Here is a 21983-nt window from a genome sequence, read left to right as displayed (position 1 = left end):
GCAGTCTGAAGCAGCCTGTGTGTCTGCCTGAGAGTGATGCAGGCATGCAGCAGTCTGAAGCAGCCTCATGTCTGCCTGTAGTCTGTATGTGTTCCCACTGCCACACTTCACAGATAGCTACTAAATCTTATTTGGGCATTTCCTGTGATTAGAATCATATGTGGCCTTTTCTGGCTGGCTTTGCCCTAGGATGCTTTAGAAGCTAATCCACACTGTAGTGAGTGGTTAGTGTTTTGACCCTTTTTACCGCATCTCATTTCATTGTGTAAATGGCCAAATTTGTATGTCCACTTATTGGTAAACATTTAGATTTATTATATTGCGGGATATTCATTAACACATTTTTTAATGAGTAGCTCCCATGAACAGCAATATACAAGTCTTGGTTTATTTTTATTTCTCTTGAGCACATGTGTAGGTTTGGAATTTCTGGGTCATGCAGTAGCTGTAGTTAATGTTCGGAGAGCCTGCTGACCTGTTTGCCACAGCACCTACACCGTTTACCTCCCTACCGCAGCGTCTGTGGGTTTTAGTTTCTCTGCTTTCTTGCAGCACTTGCTGTCTGTTTGGTTGTAGTGTGGGGTGGGTTCTCATGGTGTTGGTTTGTATTTTTCCTAGTGGCTGATTTATTAGTTAGCTTTCTCATCACTGGGATGAAATACGTAGCAAAGCAACTCAAGAAGACGGTTTATTTTTGGCTCATAATTGGAGGTGTGGTTCTTCATGGCAGGGGTGTGAGGCAACTGTTTAGACTGCATCCGCTTTCTGGAAGCAGAGAGAGCTGGGGATGGATGCTTGTGCTCTGCTCCCTCTTTCTTCAGTCTGGGACTCCAGTCCACTGAGGGGTGCCACCCACATTCAGTCAGACCTTTCCAGAAACACCCCCAGACAACCGAGGTGTGTTCCCATGGCGATTCATTAAATCAAATGAAGTTGATTGACCACCACACTGATAGTGTTGAATACCTTTTTGTGTGCTCAGTGGCCACTGGTAGATCTCGGAAGAAATTGACTTAGATTATTAGCCATTTTAAAATTGTGTTGTCTTTTTATAATAGAGCTCACAGAGTTCTTGTTTCTGGACCAGACCCGTTTCTCACTGGAAGTATGATGCACAGGTGCTGTCTTCTACTCTGTGAATTGTCTTCAAATGAAGTTCTCTATTAGGATGAAACTAGTTGATTGCTTTTCCTTTTATCGTTTTTATTTTTCCTACAAATTTTTTTATTTTTCCTACAAAAATTTCTTTGTCTACGTTGCAGATTATGAAGATTTAATCCAATATTTTATGGTAATAGTTCTTAAATTTTGGGCAAGTTTTTTTTTTTTTGTTCTTAGAGAGCCAGTGAGCTGTCTCACAGGGTAAAAAAGCATTCACTATGAAAGCCAGAGGACTGGAGTTTGATACCTGGAACTGACAGATGTAATCTATGTCTGGAACCTACAGCAAGACATGAGAATGCAGACCATGCAGTTTGCAGGTTAGGCATCATGGGGAAAGCAGCACAGAAAACACAAGGGAGCTGCCTCAGAAATAAGGTGCAAGGCAAGAACTGACTCCCCAAATTGTCCTCTTACCTCCATCGGTGTGCCAGGGCTTATGGTGCCCATCATAATAATAAAGTTAAAGAAATTAGTTTATAGGGGTGAGTATGGCACCCACTCCTCAAGCACATTCGGCAAGGCCTCACTCACCCTCTGGGCTACACTTCCAGCTCTGCACAGAGTTGAGGTGATTTGACTGCATGACACAGAGCGAGGCAAGCTCCCTCTGTTACTTCCTTTTCTACCCACAGTGCACTCTTCATAGAGCAAACAGTTTAAACAGAAAGAATACACTGTGGCTCTCAACTTTTCAGTTTTATGTAGACCATAAATACACATTTATTTACCTATCTTTTTCGCATCAGGCCAAGCACTTGTCTTGACCAGTGTGGTAGTTTGAATATAACTGGCCCCCATAAACTCATAGAGTGTGGCACTCTAGGAGGTGTGGCTTTGCTGGAGTAGTTATGGTTTTCTATACTCAGGACACTGTCCAGTGTCTCTGTCAGCTTCCTGTTGCCCGCAAACCAAGATGTAGGATACTCGCTACTTCTCCAGCACCGTGTCTGCCGGCACACTGCCATGCCCCACCATGGTGATAATGGACTGAACTTGTGAACTGTAAGCCACCAACTCAAATTGATGTTTTCTGTTATAAGAGTTGCCATGGTGCTGGTGTCTTCTCACAGCAATAGACTCTCTTAGACAGCCTGGGTGTATAGATGGACCTTTTGTGACTTTTCTTTGCATTAAGTACCAATGAAAGAATGTTTTCCAGTTTGCAACCTGCTCCCCATAGACATGTAGTCAATTAAAACTCACCCAGGCAGCACTCTCCATGGGGGATTCTTAGGTTTAGATTTCTCCTGTTTGACACTTCTCTCCCTACCACCGAAATCAATGGTGTTTTATTTTTACCAGCTCACTTTTCTTGAGTCTCTCCCTAAAATGTTCATCTTTATTAGAGGCATGCTTAGAGTTGGAAAGAACTCTCCATGGTCCCCTGCACCACACATTTCATTAAATCAGGCAACTTAAAAATTAGCATCAGCATCGACAGATTGAGGACAAGTCAAAGCAAACTACTCGGGCCAGGTGCAGAAGTGTGCAGAGTGCAGGAGAATGGGGTGTCATGGCAGGCTGAACTTCTGGCTGGCCTCTGGATAACACTGTCTTCTGCAGAAGTCTTCTAGAATGCTGGCCAGACCTTCCAGGAATCCCGTGGACTTCTTACCAGAGAAGGCGGACAGACAACTTTTATGTCTGTGCACTACCCAAAGTTGAACTTTGCTGAGTGCGCCAATAGGAAGGGGCATTGATGCAGTGCTTGGCCAGCGGCAGACCACAGCAGCCTAGGAACTCCTGGCCTTCTGCCCCACAACCAAGCACCCAAGGACTAAGTGACCACACACTGCCTAGCCTTCTTTAGGAGAAGAGAAAGCATGCTAATGCCACCTGTCCTCATTTATAAAATGGGGGCACAGCTTGGTTGATCTGCTTTAAGGCACAGCTGTGATCAAACACTCATTGACTTTGGTTTGTGCTGACTTCCTGTATAACGGGTACCAAAGCATTTTGTGATGTGAGTTCTTACCCTGGTGAATGGGCAGGTCCAGAGACCTCTGCTCTGATGACAGGCCCCTTGCCTTTGCTGCCAATGACACTGAAGCAGGGCAGGGTTTTCATCTGTCCAGGCTGCTCTTTCTTCAGGGTTTCCAGCTTACAGTTCACCTGAAGCTGAGCGATCTTAAGTGATTTTGGGAAATGTTGGGTTTTGTTGGCAGTACTAGGGTGAAATTCAGGGATTCCCACATTCTAGGCAAGTACTTCCCATGGGCCTACACTACTAGCTGCAAGAGAATGGCCTCAAGTTTGGAGTCTGTCCCCACCAAACTACTGTTTTCTCTGTCCCTCTTTCTCCCTTATGTCTTCTCATTCAGCTTGTAGTTGAAGAAGTCTGTACTGCTCATATCTTGTAAATTAGGTCCCCAACACTTGCTTTAACTCATTCTTTTCCTTGATGACACATAGGACCATCTCTAATGCATTTTCTTCTTATGATTCTATTCTTCTTTTCCACCGCGAGATTATAGGTGATTCCTGCCCAGATTTGGACAGTGGCTGGAGGTCAAGCACACTCAGCAGTGTGTGTAATGTGCAGGTGTATGGATCCCTGTATGTGTGGATCCCCTGAACAAAACAGAATTGATGTTAAGGTATTAGGCAAACGGCTTGTGTTCCTCAGTCCCACACTGAACCACTGATAGGTACCTCAGCTGGGAGAATGTTGCCTTCTTTCTGCATTCAAGGCTCTGTGTGCCCAGCCTGGTACCTGCAGGGTTTCATCTGCCCAGAGGACACACCACTTCCATGTCTCCCTCGAGCCCAGTGAGTCAGAGCTGCCTGTGTCTTGGTAGGGAAATAGGGACATGGGGCAAAGATATAGCCAATATCTACTGGAAACACCCCAAAAATGTCACAAGAAGGCCCTGAAGATGTCTTACTATTCTATAACTTGTCTAAGATAGTCTTGGCCAAAGCTAGGGGTGCTAAGAGCCACCTGCCCAAGGAATCCTGATCCACCTGTTGTCTCCAAAGGGTTTGACAGGTCTTCAGTCAGTTGCTAAGTGTGTCCGTCAAGTCTTGATTTCTGAGTCTCAAAACCATTTTTTTAAATGTATTTGAACTAAAAATAGGGTCAATTCACCCTGGTACCTGGGACAAATGATTTGGCAGTTCTGAGAAAAACTGTTATTTCAGTCCCTGAAGGACACTTTAAAATTACTTTTCGCATACTGGACAGCTTACCCCTTTTAGGTGCATGGTTTGTGCTCTCTATCGCATGCACAGAGATATGCAACTATCACTGCAGTCAGCTTTAGACTTGCACCATCCTGAAGAAGAACTTATAGCTGCCCCCAGCCCCAGAACAAGGAAGGACGCCACATCTGCCACATCCAGCCTGACCATTTTATGAGACTATTGTTAGACTAGACAGAGTCCCAGAGTAGCGAATATTATTTAGCAACTTTTTTCCACTAAAATAAGATTAGTCCCCTGAGAAGAAAAAGGATTTTGCTGAAGACATTTAGATTGCGATTCACCATGCAGATTGCTGCCAGGAGGAGCTGCAAAAATTGTATTTCGCTGGCATTTGCTCTTTAGCCTGACAGCCTCCAGGCAGCTATAAGGCTTCCCTGCTTTTACTGTTTTGTAACCAACACAGAATCCATGGAATGGAAAAGATAAGGGTGTTGGGACAGAGCTTGTAGATACTTATTCTAAAATGTCATAGGCTATTTTCATGGAGACAAAGACATGGGTCAAACTCCTGGAGCCTGTCTCTAAGACAGAAATCACGGTGACTCCGAATGGTGATCATGGGAACTGTAGGTAGCTCACATTGAACCATTTACTCTGACCTTGTTCAAATGCTTTATATATGTTAAGTAATTCTTCATAAGGAGCTGGCTTTATCCATTCTCTCAGATGAGGGGACTGAATCCCGGAGAGGGTAAGGAGCTTGAATGTGGTACAGTTAGTAAAATTGAAATAGATCACGGCATGAACTCTTGTTCAGGTTGTGGACTACATGGACCAGGTTAGGGTAGGCCATGTGTGGTCTCATGCCAGCTTCCTGTTCCAGCCTTACCCCGCCCAGGAGTGTGTCCCTCCCAGCACCCCGCTAGTCATTCGCCTGGTGACTACACCTAAGATCCTAACAAGCATGGTGTCAAATAACAACCTCGTTCTGTCCACCTTCCCCACTGTTCTGGAAGGCTGCCTGCATTGTCCACTGTTAAATGTCTAGCATTACACATGGCCCACACCACAGAGGCGTGCCCAGAATATAATGTGCTCCCCTGCCTTACTGTGTAGACTCACGATCTTCCTGCTTCAACCTTCTGCATGCTGGAGCTATATGGTGTGCACCACCATGCCCAGCTCCCATGTGTTGAAATGAAAGAAGGGAGCCAGAGTGCATCTGCTTTCTGGGGTGAAGGCAGGCTCTGTGCAGTGGGGCTGGCCACAGTAGATGGCACTTCCTGCCGGAAGAGTTGACAGTGGAGAACAGTCCTTGGCGGGATGGGAAGTATGGGTATGGGAGAGGAGGCAGACAGTGGTTCATCTCGGAAGGTACTGTGGTGTGTCCTGAACTGGGATTCTTACTTCCCAACTGTAGATACAATGTGACCAGCTGCTTCAAGCCCCTGCCACTGTGACTCCCTGTCATGGTGAACTGTGCCCTCAAACAGTGATCCCAAATAAACCCTTCTCTTTTTAAGTCACTTTCCCAGCTGGTTATCACAGTAACTAAGACAACCACCCATTTCCAGTGTGACATCCAAAAATGTCCGGACATTGTATGTTAAAATCATCCAACGGTGTGGATGTTAAGGTGTCTAAAATCATCCGGTCTGTTGAATGTAGAGCCACTGGTTGGACCTGTGGTAGATGCAGCTGGAAAAGCTTTGACCTCATCCCAGTTCCCCAGTGTCAGAACGAGCCAGGGTCCAGAGGCATCTTTCCTCATCCCCACTGTCATCCTGTGTTTGCTACATGCCAGCCCCAAGACAGGTCTGGATAATATGTGTCAGACATGAACTTGCTATTGAGAGTCAGAGCAGTAACAGTAACTCTCACTAGGGTGGGGAGTGATGGGGGAAGGTTTGGAACAGCACAGTGGCAGCTGCCACCTGGTGGGCTGCAGTAGAGGAGCTGCAGAGTTGTTCTTGAAGCCCTGTTAAAGCTGGACCAGCAGAGAGCAGACCCAAGGGGGTTGCAGTACAGGACAGGAAGACTGGGGCAGGCGATGTTGTAGAAAAGGAAAGTCAGAGCTTGGCTGGCTGTGTGATTTCAAAGACATGATCCCAAGATCTGTAGACTAAGGGACCAGAGGTGATGGTGGCAGAACTTAGGGTACCTGGGGGAAAAGCCAGGATGAGTTGTGAGTGAAATGCATGAATTGTAGAAATGTTGAATTTTAAATTCAACATTTGGACATTTGAAGAAAAATAAACCTACCTACTCCTTTTAAAGTTAATTCTTTAGCTGTCTAGTTATGTGTTATTTTGAGTTTGCCAAATGAACAGGAACTAACACCTTGAATTCTTAAATTGCTGTAGTGATGTGAGGTAGTTCTGCCTGAGGCCTTTTGACCAGACTGCTCAGCCAGGGTCTTACACTTTGTGCTGTGTTTAACCAAACTCAGTCTATAAAGTGTGGTGAATTGAAAAGAAATGTCTCCATGGGCTCATAGGGAGTGGCTCTATTAGGAGCTGTGCCTTGTTGGAGTAGGTGTGGCCCTGTTGGAGGAAGTGTGTCACCTGGGGTGGGCTTTGAGGTCTCAGAAGTTCAGGCCACCCCCAGTGACTCTCTCACTTCCTGCTGTCTGGAGATCAAGATGCAGAACTCTCAGCTACCTCTCCAGCAACAAGTCTGCCTGCATTCCACCATGCTTCCTGCCAGGATGATAATGGACTACACATCTGAACTATAAACCAGACCCAATTAAATGTTTTCCTTCATAAGAGTTGCCATGGTCATGGTGTCTCTTCAGCAACAGAAACCCTAAGACAGAAAGTGTGATTTTTCCCCTTTTGTAAAAATTAAGAGATCTGTTTATCATTGTATTTTACCTGTAGTCATTTGGGGCTCTCTGTGTAGCATATCATGAGTGTGTACGTTATTACAGCAACAGGCATTCATGACACAGTGACTTTCCTTAGCCTTTTCCTAGTCATGGGATAAGAACAGTGATTTTATTATAGTATTTATTATGTATGTATGTATGTATGTATGTATGTATGTATGTATGTATGTATACAGTGACTGGCAGGCAGTAGCAAAAGAATCTATGATGTTTCTAATTTTAAGAATGTATTAAAAGTCAGCTTCTACTAACAATTGACAAATATACCCAAATGGTAATACAAGTGAGCAAGAGGAAATACATTGGCAGAAACAGGTCCGACATTTATTCTGAGACACTGACAGTGCCAACTGTAAAGAGACTTGTAGTTTGAGTCTGTCTTTCCGCAGGGTTTATTTAGCACACAAGCAATCTCAGGGAGGCAGTGTGTGATTCCCACAGGCTTTTAAGACTCATCCCTGTGTCAGGTTGCCTTGCACCTGATTAAACGGCTGAAAAATCTCAGAGGCTTTTTTGTGAGGAGTTTATTCTCACCCGAGATCCACTGTTAATCCCTTAATTTTGCAAGATGGTTGCCATGATAGTCTCTTATCAGGCAGCAGAAATCAGAGTTAGCCAGACCTTGTAACTCTGTGTACGACAGATAACTTGGTTTAATAAGACAAGTTTTTTTTCTCTAAAAATGTAAAACTTTTAAAATTAAAGCTTTTAAAGTAGAAATTGGTGGCAACCTTGAGGTGTTGGCTTGTGACTTCTGTGTGAGCTCAGATGGAAACCACCTGATCCCAAATGTGTAGGGCATTTGAAACTGCTTTTACTCCTTCTGTGTTTTCTGGGTCTCCTCTTCCTCACCTTGGGCACAATAGAAGAGTTTCCCTAGATGGGAGCCAGGTGGTGAATTTACTGTGTGTGGGCTAGAGCAAGTTCAGGGCCTGTGGAAGGACCATGCATTTCAGCCAATCCTTGGCATGTGTCATATAGCGCAGTGTGACCAGATTTTCCAAGAGAATCCAGAAATCCAGGCATGCATTAATATATATATATATACATATATATATATTCATATAGAATATGAATTTAAAATGTTGGCAACAGATTTCAAATTTTGTAAACAGTGCGTGGGTCTAAGAGAACACATCTGCTAGCCAGACCTTGAGTTTGGCATGTCTGGAGATCACCAATTAGCAGCCTCAGAAGCTGGGTGTCTGGGCAGCAGCCGCACCCTGCGTCCGCCTCATGCTGTTGGCAGACTCTGATCATCAGAGACTATGGGGAGAAAGTGCAGGCCTTGCCAGCTTCATTGTATGCGTTCATCTCATTTACTGAGTCACTCCACTTGGAGGAACTTTCTGGAGACAAGATGTCTACATAGTGATCAACAACTTTTGGGCAGCCGGGTTTGTGCATCTTTCCAGCCTGAGACGCTCTCAGTATCACACCTTGGTTAAATAAAAAGCTGGTTAAGTTCAGATTTTAGAAACTTGTCATAACTCAGGTAGCCTCTGTTGCTGAGCTTTCCAGTTTCCCGTGGGTGGGCCAAAATACATGGGTATAGTTCTCAGTACTACAAAGTCAGTAGCAAACTTGAAGCTAACCGAGTTAAGTACATGAATAGCTAGGCCTGGAATTTTGTTTGTTTGTTTGCTTGTTTTTGTTTTTTGTTTTGTTTGAGAGAAAGTCTTACGTGGCCTAGGCTGGCCTTGAACTCTCTACCTGAGGCTGACCTTGAATACCTCATCCCAGTGCAGGGTTACAGGTGTGTGCCACTACCTAGCCCAGAGCTTTAGGTTGCTGTGTGTGGCTAACTCAGGCACATCCCCCCACATGCTGCCTCCTGGAATCCTTGCCTGTGGGATTATGATCCCCTATCCTTGGTGTTGGCTGACCTAACAACTTTCATTGTGATAAAGAGCTCCCCAGAAGCAGTGAGGGTGGAGGTGTCATGTCCAGGGCTGTGTCATGTACAATTATAATATACAAATATAATATAATAATAATAAGTTGCTATCAGATTCTACCCCCCCCATGGCTTTGATGACACAAATTCTCATGTTGTGAGATGCCAAAGAACCAAGGATGACCCCTGTAGCAAGGCTAGTTAACTTCTACGTTTAAGTCCAGTTGGCACAGAGCATGGAGCTTGGAGGCAGAATCTTCCTCGTGAGTTTTCAGCTGAGACCTCCACATTGACCAGCACCCTGTTTGTTGCTTCTGAGGGGCTCTGAGGCCAGGGCAGAATGAGCAGAGCCTAATTCATGACCCCCAGGGATTGGGATATGTGTGCTGTCTTAACCTGTTGTGTTTCTGGCAATTTGCTACTTAACAGTAGACAGCTAATTGGATTTGTTGAAGAGGAGGCTAGAGAGATGGCTCAGTAGCCATCTGTCTATGCAAGTGTGAAAACATGAGTATGAATCCCCAAATCCATGTAAAGTTGGTATGTATGTCTACAATCCCAGCACCTCTATAGACACATGGAGGTAGAGGCCAGCCCCAAACCCATGAAAAATTGGTGTATATGTCTGTAATCATGGCACCTCTATAGAGACATGGAGGTAGAGGCCCCAAACCCATGTAAAGCTGATACATATGACTGTAATCCCATCACCTCTGTAGAGACATGGAGACATGGAGGCAGAGGCCCCAGTCCATATAAAGCTGGTATGTATGTCTGTAATCCCAGCACCTCTATAGAGACATGGAGGCAGAGGCCCCAATCCATATAAAGCTTGTATGTATGTCTGTAATCACATCACCTCTGTAGATATATGGGGGCAGAGGCAGAAGAATCCTCCTCAGCAGCTCTTTCCCTCCTAATTATGGGACAGAATAAGAACAGAGACCCTGTCTGAAGGTGGAAGGCAAGGACTGATACTTGAGTTTGTCCTTTGACTTCTACACACACTACAGCATACTTAAACCTGTATATACTCATGAATACACACACACACATACTCATGATATACACATGAAATTTAAAAAATACATTAATTATGGACATTTTTATTCATGGTTATTTTATGTGTTTCAATTAAACAAATATGTGATTTATTATGTATTAATGCTAAATGATCTGTAGATTTGTCGCAGAACTTTATATCAAGTATTTGTAAGGACCATATAGCTTTGTTTTTGTGCTTTCTTAGTGTTGTGGAAATTTATTTAAAGATGTGCTACATTTTTATGCTATGGAACACTTGTTTAATGATACAAAGATGTGCTGCATTCTTTTATGTTTCATCTGTTTTACTCTGTGAAGCTGTGTTACTTTGCCTGCCTAAAACACTTGATTGGTCTAATAAAGAGCTGAACAGCCATTAGTAAGACAGGAGAAAGGTTAGGTGCAGCTGGAAGGCAGAGAGAATAAATAGACGGAAAGCAAGAGAAGCCACTGAGCGAGAAAAGAAGGGACCAGCCACCCAGCCACCCAGTCAGCCATGGAGTCAGAGTGAGAGTAAGATCACAGAAGTAAGACAAGGAAAAAGCCCAGAGGCAAAAGGTAGATGGGATAATGTAAGTTAACAAAAACTGGCAAGAAATAACCCAAGCTAAGGCAGGGCATTTTTAAGAAATAATAAGTCTTCATGCATACTTATTTGGGAGTTGGGTGGGAGGCCCCCCAAAGAGTAAAGAGTAAAAGACAACCAATCTTAGGGTTTCAGTTGCTGTGAAGAGACACTATGACCATGGCAAAGTTTTATAAAAGAAAATATTTAATTGGGTGGCTTACAGTTCAGAGGTTTAGTACATTATTGTCGTGTGGGACATTGCAGTGTGCAGACAGACATGGTGCTGGAAAAGGAGCTGAGAGTTCTACATCTTGATCTCTGAGCAACAAGAAGTGAACTGTGAAACTGGGCTTGAGCATAGACCTTAAAGCCCCTTCCCTCCCCTGTGACACAAGTCCTTCAACAAGGCCACACCTCCTAATAGTGCCCCTCTCTTTGGGGACCATTTTCTTTCAAGCCACCACAGGCGCCATCTGGGTCAGATCTGAGACTCTTTAACCAGCACATTGTGTTCTGTCGCTCTTCCCACACACAGTTTGTCAACGTTTGATCATGTTTTCGTCATAGCCATCAGTTAGAACCCCTGCTTGGGTTCTCCCACAAGAAAAACCATGCCTCTGTCTGTGCTCTGTGCTTGTGTGTGGTGCACATGTCCATGCATATGGCTGTTTTCACTGTGCGTCACCATGTCTTGTAGGAGCTGAAGCATCAGAGCTGGGACCAGTGAGGCAGGTGAGTGAGCAGAGGTGCTGGCCACCAATCTAATGACCTGTGTCTGGTTCCTGAGACCCACACTGTGGGAAGAGGGCTGACTCCTAAAGGTTGTCCTCTGACCTCTTCATACAAACACACATGTGCCCTCTCCCCAAAATACATAAATAGATATTATGAAGTATTAGAACTCACCAGTCACTAAAGAATTCTTCAATTAAGCTCTTACCATTCAAATAATCTTGGAAAAGCAATTTCCAATGTGATAATTAGATAGTCATGGAAAATACTAAGAAATGTTTAGGACCAAATACCTAACTAAGCTAAAAAGAGTCAGGAAAAAAAAAAGAAGAAAGAAATGAACAGGAAAAAGTACAACCCCAAATATGTTGCAGTTAAAAACAAAAAAGCCTCCTCAGAGTGTTGTTACTGAAGTATCAGTATTGTCTCTCCCCCAACCCAAGTCTCCTGCCAGCAGGTGTCCTTGGCTGGCTGCAGACCAGCTATTCTCAGGTGTCAGTGGGTCACAGGTCAATGCAGCAACTGACTAGGCCCCACCTCCTGCTGATGTTGCTGGCCCTGAGCAGGACAGGGAGCTTAGATACCTCTCTTTACCTTGCATGACTTTTAAGGTTGCCAGCACTCCTCCCTCCTCCCTCCTCCCTCCAGCCTCCTTTCCGGGCAGTTCTCCTTAATTAGATTTGTCAGGCATTTACCTCTAAGAGGACAGTCTCTCAGGAAAAGTTAGGGGGACATGGGGTCTCTTGGCATGTGTTTTTCAGTAGTGACAGAAGCTCTATAAATCAACTCATTCAGGGATGGTCTTAGATTAGCTAATTGCCATGACTTGGACTACTCTGACAGTGCTTCCGGAGCGTTTTGAGGAGCTGGACTTTGCTGGGGTGGGAAGCAGACAGTAGCTTTGCCCTGGTCATATATCCTGGGGTCAGCCTGAACTTTGGAATTCAGTTTCATCCTGTAAAAAGCTGACCCCTGAGAGATGAAGGAGATGGGCACTCAGAACAGTCCCCCTTCCAGGACAACTATTGTCCAGTCCCACAGCTTTAATTCAGTCTGATCTTTATATGTCTTCAAATTTACTTTTACAGTGATGCATGTGTGCTGTGGGACAATGATCTTGTACCCTGTAAAGATTTATCAGTAGTATTGCTTTAATAAAATGTTGATTGGTCAGTAGCCAGACAGGAAGTAGAGGCGGGGGACAAGAACAGGAGAATTCTGGGAAGAGGAAAAACAGTCTGCGGAAGCCAGACAGACGAAGCAAGATGAGAACACCTCACTGATAAAAAGTACCAAGCCATGTGGCTAACACAGACAAGAATAATGGACTAATTTAAGATGTAAGAATTAGTTAATAAGAAACCTGAGCTAATAGGCCAACCAGTTTATAATTAATGTAGACCTCTGTGTGTTTTTTTGGGACTGAATGGCTGTGGGACCTGGTGGGATAGAGATCTCAGGCAACGTGTTGTGTGTGTGTGTGTGTGTGTGTGTGTGTGTGTGTGTGTGTGTGTGTGTTTGTGTGTATTTGTGTGTGTGTATGTGTGTGTGTGTGTGTGTGTGTGTGTGTGTGTATGTGTGTAGGCATCTGTATGTCAACTGTGTAGTTGGAGGCTAGGGGACAACGTTTGGGAGTTCATTCTCTTTCACTGGAGGAAAGGGTATGGAATTCATGTTATCAGGCTTATGTGGCAAGAGCCTTCATGTACTGGGCTGTCTCTTGCCATCTCCTTTTAAAATACAAACACCTACCATGTAGTCCAGGGTGGCTTTCTGCCCCAGCTCTTTCTGTTTCCATCCCCAAGAGCTGGGTGTGCAGACATGCGTCGTCATGCTGTCGGACTGTTCAGCATGATTCACATTAAGATGATACTAATGACCATCAGCCCCTGAGCAAACCCTTAAAAGATACCTTGCAGTGCAGGATCCTGAGCCAACAGCTGCCTGATGAGGTTGCTACAGTAGCTGGGTATCAAACATGCATGAGAATGTCTTGAAAGCTTTGACTACAAAGGCTGATTAACTGTCTAGTCACTGACATGGACAGTTTGCAATGGTGCAAGTACAGATCCAAATTTTCTTGGGTCGTCTTTAGCCCACTTAAGAGTCATTTATTGCCTTCCTGTGTATTTGACCTAATATCTTTGTGGCCATTAGTTAAATCATTTGGAATGTACACAACAGCTTCTAGTAGTGAACAGGTTTAGAATGCCATCACATACCTGATATCTCCACCAGCATATCTGAAGAATGTTTTGATTTATGATTTCCTGTGTTCTTTTATTTAAAAGCTTCATGAAATTGTTTCCATGTTGGAAATAGAATCCGGAGTCACTTGAATCTGTTTTTTTGGGGCAAGGTCACATGGTCTCATATTTGGCTACAGAATAAACTCTTTTCTCCCCTTTGAGGTGAAAGCTGTATTTTTGAATCAACAAGTCGAATCTATTTATTTTGTACTTCTTCATCATAAAATTAACACTCTAAGTTTTTACTAAGTAAATATGGAATGAAAGATTTATCTTAATAGATCCAAGGAATATTGACTTTTTGAGGCTCTTGGCTATTTGTCATGGGAAAACACTTATTAAAATGTTTGCTGCAGGAAACTTTCTAAACTGTGTCAGCAGGTTGATTTACTCTGTGATCTTGGGTGCCACTTACTTCCTGGATCTGCTTCTGATTAATTTATATGTTTTAAATAGTTCTGCAAAGGATCTCAGAAATCAGAACATAGCTAAAGGCGATCAATGGCATACAGAGGTTACTACTGAAATAATAGGAAAATGTTACTAACAGTTAACTTTAAAAACACAAAGCATCTAGTAGGGTTCTTGTTGTTTCTTTTTCTTTTTTTATGAAGCGTATTCAGCTCTTCAGGAAGAGTTTCTCTCCCTTCACCATTGTCTCCAGCTTGATTTGTAGTTATCTATTACCACCAACAAATTATCTGGCAACTCGGCAGTGTGAAGCAGCAAGCCTGCATTGTTACAGAGTCCCCTATAGGGGTCTGGGTACATTTGCTGGGTTCTGCTGCCACTAAGCCTCCACTTAAGGCACTGTTCTTACCCGAAAGCTCAGCAAGGGACATCCTCTTCCTGGTCCACGCACATGGCCATTGACAGGATGCAGTTCTTTCTGGGATCTTGGCCAGACTCTTCCGTCTGTTCCTTGCCTAGTTTGCCACCCCATAGGACAATTTACTATATGACAGCTTTGTTTAGTTTTCTCCTAAGACAAAATCACTCTATGTAGCCCCTGGCTGACCTGGAATGTCACGGCCTTTAAGTCCATCCACAACCAACCTGATCTAACTGCAGGCAAGGAGTGGCAGGGACTCTGGTGTGCACCTTACTGTTCAGGGCAGAGAGCAAGCTCTACTGAAGAATTTGACTCCTTTTCATTCAGTCCTTGCTGTGTATGATAGAAAGACCAAGACATTCCCTAAAGGTACTACCCAATAGTATTTTCAGCCTTTATAACCTTGAGTATGGAATATACCTGCTCCAATAAACAGAACATAGTCAACAATGTCCCTTCAGTACATGCTGGAAGAAGACCGTGATCTTCCTCCCTCTGCTTTCCCTGCTCCCTAGTCAAAAGCTGTCATATCAAGGTGGGTACACTGGCACATGCTTTTAATCCCAGTGCTCAGAAGGCGGAGACCATGATAGCTCAAGGATCAGGTACCCTTTGTTCTGCACATTTGGTGACTTTATAACGTGTTATATTCTTGAAATTTGCCAACACTAGATGCTAGTTTTTCTCACAAGCCCCGTATAAAAGTTGAAATGATAGCTATGTTAATTTGTTTGACTGTGGTAATTATTTCACCATTTGTATATGTGTAACAACACAACAGTGTGTGTGGGGGGGGTCTTTTGGTTTATTTTTTTATATAGTTTTGGTTCTACCTCGTTTAAACTGAAAAAAAATAGAATTCCCATGTTCACTTTCACAGTGTGCTGTCACCAAGTTCACACTGCCTCTGAATTTTTAGCATTGCCTTTTTTTCCTTTTCTTTTTTCCCTTTCATATTGAGCCACTCATTCCAAAATTTCAAGACTTTGTTCCTGGCGCTGCATCTCCCACCAGATAGCCAGAACTTTGAATGCCAAGTTTTATAATTAAAATTCTGTTGCATTCCCCCAAAACAGCACAAATGGTGCCATTAAGCCTGGAAGAAAAGATTCGTAAGCACTTTACCTGGTAATTTAAATATAACATTCTGGCAGCGTTAGTTTGGGGTATTTTTAATTCCAATTAGAACACTATTACTGAACATTAATGTCTTCTGCACTGTGCTCCATTGTGGTCTCTGGTTCATTTTTGATGTCTAGCTTTTAGACAAACAGCTTGGGGACAGGGCTGGAGCAGCGCCTGTGGTTTCCTGCGGCCGTTGGGAATCACTAGCTCTCCGGTATAATTAGTATAAATCAAAATCCTCCAGACAGCGACAGGAAAGCAGTGTGTTTGCAGAGCATCTTATCCAAATGGCCGACCTAATTTAAGAAAAGTATTGTTTCCACTTGCATGGTAACCTGGATGCCTTCACTGACCGATTTTCTTTCATCCCTCCCCCACTTTTTTTTTTTCTTAGAAAAGGAAAGGAAATGGAAAGGCCCATTCTACTTCATCCAAGGTGCAGACCCGCAGTTTGGGCTGATGAAGGCCTGGTCCACTGGGGATTGTGACAGTGGCGGTGATGAATGGGAGCAGGAGATCCGTCTCACTAAGCAAGCTGTTGAGGCTATCAACAAGCTGAACCCCAAACCCAAATTCTTTGTTCTTTGTGGCGACCTCATCCATGCCATGCCAGGTAAGCCTTGCGTTGTCATGGGTGATCTTTTCTTCTTCAGCTAACCCTGACAGGTTATAGGCAGGAAAGGGAGATTTTCCTCCGGAGACAGCTCTGTCTGGTATTGTTCTTATTCTTCAAGGTGGTTCTGGTGTCATCGAATATCAGAAAATGTGTGCTCACTTTCTGTTTAGAACTTGGCGAAGTTAATCACAGTAATTAGGCCCAGTCACAATTCTGATGATCCAAACTTAATAGGAAACCCACTCCCTCTCTGACTCCTTGCTACATTTCCAAGGACAAACATTATGACTTCCAAACACTACGTCTGGAATTTTAACTCTGCTCTGTCATGGGAGCCCATAAGACTATCTATACGGTGACTGCACAGCTGAGAGACCAGTTGACCAGTCCACAGGAAATGTACATGTCCACATCCACATGGAGAACCCATTTCAGCACAGCTGCAGGAGCACTTGCCTTTTGGAAAAGTCACTGTCAAATCTGTAAAAACCTTGTGAAACCATGATTCATTCTTCCCTTCGAAATGGGATTCATTCTCAAAATGCCTCAGCAGCAGCGTGGAATTCATTCTCTAACACCAGAGGCCGGAGGCCTTAGAGTGAGAACGTTCACTCTTTGTTCTAGCAGTCACTTTTACATAGAGACAATCTCCCCTACACACACACATACACACACACACACACACACACACACACACACACACACACGAATAGGAAGACCTTACCTGAGAGACAGGTCTGGGTGTGAGTGAAGTCCAGATTCAGGGACTTTTAATAGCTTTATCTAATTGTTTGGAATGTCAGGTATTTTCCCTTGGATGCTGGCTCTTTCCTGGGTGGTGTCACCTGTTCTGGTGTGCTGCTTTGTCAGGTTGTACCTGCCCTTTTTGTGGTTCTAAATGTGATTATCTTTGCCTTTGGCATTTCCCAAGGATGTCTGTAAAAACTAGAGACCGGGTGGGGATTGCCACCTTTTCCTTCTCCTTGCTGCTTCTTTGCCCCAACGAATAAAGAATATGTAGAGGTTTACCCTCGGATCAATTAGCCAGGTTTTCAAATGCTATGGCAAATCTTAGCTGGACCCTGTTGGGGTGCCAAGGCTGGTACTCAAGGCCCCCAATAATCTGTAACTGTAATCTGGTCCCTTCTTTAGTTGTCTTTCTTTTTCAATTTTTGTTTTCTGTGTATGGGTGTTTTGCCTTCATGTGTGTATGTGCAGTGTGTGCACAAAACAGAAGAGACATCAGATCCTCTCAGATTGGAGTTCCAGATTCTTGTGAGCTACCATGGGGGTGCCAGGAATTGAACCCAGGTCCTTTTCAAGAGCAGCAAGAGCTCTTAACCACAGAACCAGTTCTCTAACCCGACTTCCTTTGCTTTTTACACTCTTATTTCTCCCACAGTGATTCAGAGGTTGTTATCTGAGTTTGATCTCTCTCCGTCTCTCAGCTGTGCTTTCCACTTGACTAGCTCTCTAGGGAGTTCTAGGTTTATAGAAATCACAACACAAACAAAGTGACCTGTTTTGGATAGTCCAGTCAGAGTCACAGACCACATTCACCTGACTCACATGGACCCAAAGCTAAACTGTGAGGTGAGTTCCACGACAGCCATGCTGTCTGAAGAATAGGATAGTTCCCTGAAGAAAAGTGAGATGCTGGCCCTCGAGCGTTTCTGCTTTGACCATGCTTTGCTCCCTGGAGGAGAAGGGGAGGGCAGGAGGGAAGAGAAGGGAGCAAGTGAGAAGGGCTCAGGAGGAAAAAGTGTTTGGACATTTCTGGAACTCTCTTCCTTCTCTCAGACACCCTCACTCAATATCCTTCTGTCTCAGAAAGATCCTCAACCCAGTGATCAAATGTAAGCAAGGAGAAGGTGGCCCTTCCCATCAGAGAGGCAGAGGGAGCTTCCATGGCTGCTTCCCCTTCCCTGCCCCCATATCTGCTTACTATAGCAGAAGTGACTTGGAGACCAGGTAGCAGTCATGAGCAGTGTCTGGGAACATCTGCACTTGTCTAACTCTACTTGTCTTAACTGCTCCAGTAGCCGAGACACTTTGAAAATAGCGGGGCACCTTCCAGGTATCGCTCTCCAGCTCCTAGCTCCTGCTGTGACTGCCTGTGCACCCAAACTCAACCCAGAGCGAAGATGTACTGGGAAAGTGGCAGCTGGGACGGTTTTCTTTAACATTCATGGCGAACAACAAGCAGGAAATATTCTCAGGAGTGTCTTTGTCTCTGGTCGCTGGTGTCTTACACAAAATCATGCGTGTGGCCATGGTTCCTCATCTGTCCTGGATTGGACCTGTAAAAACAGTGACAGGAAGAGGGAACGGAAGACAGTCATCTCAGAACCAGGAGCCTGGGCCGCCAGCTCACTGCCCCTTTGTGATGAAGTAGGTGGGAGGAGACAGTCCCTTCACCTCATGCTCTCAGTTTTTGAGTCAAGAAACCACAGAAACAGCAAGAATGCAAATCCCAACATGGCCTGGGGCTACATAGTAGTAAGAAAGCAGAGCTGAGTGATGGAGAGACCCAGATCCCATAACAAGTTCGGATCCAGACACGTGGAATGGAGCCAGCACCACCCTCCCTGTACAACAGAGGTGACCGTCTGGGCAGCTCTACACAGTCCTTTGTTCTAGAGTGAAGTTAAGTACTACCTGCTCATTGACCATTTTTGACGACTTATGGCCCAAGGTTCGCGGGTGTTAAGATACTACCATGTGGAGACAGCTATAGGCTTAGCTTCTGCCATAGTAAGGCAAACAAGGGGGTGGCTTCACCAACCCAGCACATCATCACTGTTGCCAAATGTCTTCAGGGCGATAGGGCCCCATGTGCCATCAGCTTGGCCCACATGGTGGGCAAAGATCTGGTTCTGTTGACCCTTGAACATAGATACAAAATTAACATCTTTCTGTGCAGTGGCTTCAGGATATCATGAGGCTGCCTGGAATTATATAACATGTTCTCGTGGATGTTTACCAACTTTTTCTGAATTATGTTAATATATTCAGTCACATTTCAAAATCAGATGTAAAATAAAAGCTTTTCTTGCAATTACATTGCTTCTTAAATAGAATACAGTGAACACAAATAAATGAAAAGATAACATTTTTATGATCAGTCTTAACCATTGGTCAGAAGATCTTAACATGTGAGCCCATAACCTTCTGCACACACTTTATATCCAAGGTGACTTGATCAGAACTCACAACCTCCTCTGAAGATCTGCACTGTGCTCAGGGGTTTTAGCTGAGCCAGACAGAGGACTGTTTTGAATATTTTCTCAGAGATTAAATAGAATGTTTTAAAGCTAGTTACAGTTTTTTAAATATGCAGGAAGTTTCTTCCCTCACTTAACACGTACACCAGGGCTGCCTAGAAAAGTAATTATTTACTTTGACTGCTTAGCACATTGTTAATGACCAAATGCATATATTAATAAGCAGATAAAATCAGGAGGCATGCTTTTAATTCTACTATAAATAGTATCTTGGGTCAAGTAGATATTCACTCAAAATGAAGCAAAACAACTTTCCAAATAATGACTTTTTTAGTGAAAATAATACCCTTTTCCATTGTAACTCTCCATTGTAACATTCATTCATCCACAACTATTCCCTGGGTGAAGAGTGTCAATGACAGCATGGTCACTGTGGGTCTAACAATGGAAATGAGAAAACAAGGCCTGTGGTGGCTGAGAGTTAACAGGAAACCAATGCGTAGGTGGTGGGAGGAGTCATTGTGCTCAGGCTCCAGCTTGGTTTTGGTCTTCATTTTACAGGTTCTCTTATGATTTTTTAAGTGGTTTTTTATTTTCTAATATAACTTCTCTGTGAGATTAGCCACATTAAAAGTGGCAAATTAAGATCTTGTACATGTTACTGAGACCATCGATTTCCAGCCCTTCAGCTCTCAAGCCCAGGGTGACTTTTCTCGGCCCTGCTGACACTGAGTCATCGACCCACTGACAGTGTCCCCAGGAGCCTCGTTAGAATCCAGCAGTTCTGAGCAGATGAGCAATTGGAATGTGATGATATAATTATGAACAAGAGATTGCAGTGAGCCTCGTGTGTGCTACTGACACACACGTGCATGCCCGTGTATTTGCATTGCTGTAACTCCATGAAATGGGTAACATAGGTCGATTCTTCGCTTATATAAAATGTCTTGGAAGAGTTGTATGTTAGCGCTGCCCGAGTGACTGCGGCATGCTTAAGTTTCATGTGAGCCTCAGGAGCTTCTGCTCTGTAAAGGGAGGCAAGCCTGTGCTCAAATCACTCATCCGAGCAGCTGAAGCAGGGCATGCTCCCTCGGACGGGTCTGGAGGCACAAAAGCACAGCCTGAGTCTGCAGGGCTGTGCTCCTGGGAAGCCTCTCCCATCCAAAAGCTGCGTGATTTCTTGGCTTCTTGTGCATCTTCAAAGCCTGTGATCTTTTGTCTTTGCTCCAGTCTCTGGAATTCTCCTTCTCCATCTGACTGGCCTCCTCCATCCCTCTGATACAGATTTGGATGATGACACTGGGCCTGCCTGATAACCTAGAGTAGTCTCTCCATCTGCAGAGTCTCCTCTGCTGTGGAAGATGAGGTACTTATAAGTACTGTGAGTCAGTGTGCCGGCATCTCAGAAAGGGCTTCATTCAGGCCACCACAGATGATTTGTGATGAGTGAAATTCAGGGTGTGTGACCGGCCAGTGTCGGTACCGCCAGCTCACCTGCTCTCAATAGCAATGCAAAATGGATTCAAGAGTTATACTATTTCCATTTTTGCTGGCAGGGTAACTGGCTCTGAGCAAGGAAGTACCTTCTCCCTAGGCATCATAGCCTAAATGTGGTGGACTCGCTCCCTTTCCAGACCTCTTACACTTCGATGGTAGTGCTACTATAAAAATGTGGCCCAGGAAATGACTGGAGCCCCTTGAAATGGAGGACCTCTGTCCCAGGTATATCCATGAGGCATTTATGAAGTCACCAGATGAATCTGACCCACAATAAGGCTTGAGATGTGTGTGCTTACACCAGACTAGGACGCAGAGGCCCAGTGTGTTCTGTTTTTCATATATTATATATAATACCTATGTGCCTTCCAGGAGCCAGTGAGAATTTCCTTCAAATGTTATTAATGATGGTATTTTTAAGCAAGAGAACTGCCACTCCTTTATCCGTTCGCTCAGGTTTCCGAGGAAATGTTTGGAAGTGTGTAGGTTTTGTTTTTCTTCTTAAATACTCTGAGTAACTAAAGCAGGATGCTCTCCTATAGAAACGCCCACAGCAGCACGTTAGCAAAGTGCTTTGGAGAGCAGGCGCACCCATTTTCTTTAGCTGAAGGTGTAGGTGGATAGTCAGGACTAAGCTTCTTATTTGGATCATGGACTTGCACAAAACTCTATCTATCATTCCAACACAAAGGAGACTCTGAAAATTAAGACTTTTCCTTATATTTAAATTTATTTGATATAACAAAACTGCCCTGAATTGACTGTTCCTTGTCTTTATCTAATGGGATATTTGCACATCTGTTGGTAGAAACTTCCCGGGCTGTGGTTCTCAAATTCTTGCTTGGTTACTACATAGTCTGTCCTCTCTATTCCCTTCTAAAGTTTGTAAAACTACACTTTATTTTTTTTATTTTTATTGTTTTTTTTAAATTTATTTATTTATTAAAGATTTCTGTCTCTTCCCCGCCACCGCCTCCCGTATCCCTCCCCCTCCCCCAATC

The 21983-nt window shown here is 44.0% G+C and overlaps 1 protein-coding gene across 1 annotated transcript in view; it reads left to right on the top strand.

Annotated features, from left to right (window-relative positions):
• Cpped1 (calcineurin like phosphoesterase domain containing 1) overlaps positions 1–21983 on the top strand; it is a 129395-nt gene that overhangs the window by 5073 nt on the left and 102339 nt on the right. Inside the window, exon 2 of the mRNA XM_005349326.2 lies at positions 16040–16258. Coding sequence (XP_005349383.1) covers positions 16040–16258 — 219 coding nt within the window. The remainder of the gene's footprint in view (positions 1–16039; positions 16259–21983) is intronic.

This window comes from Microtus ochrogaster, chromosome 7 (genome assembly GCF_000317375.1).
Source record: "Microtus ochrogaster isolate Prairie Vole_2 chromosome 7, MicOch1.0, whole genome shotgun sequence".
NCBI lineage: Eukaryota > Metazoa > Chordata > Mammalia > Rodentia > Cricetidae > Microtus > Microtus ochrogaster.
The sequence above is the reverse complement of the archived record's forward strand: the minus strand, read 5'-3'. Positions and strand labels throughout refer to the sequence as shown.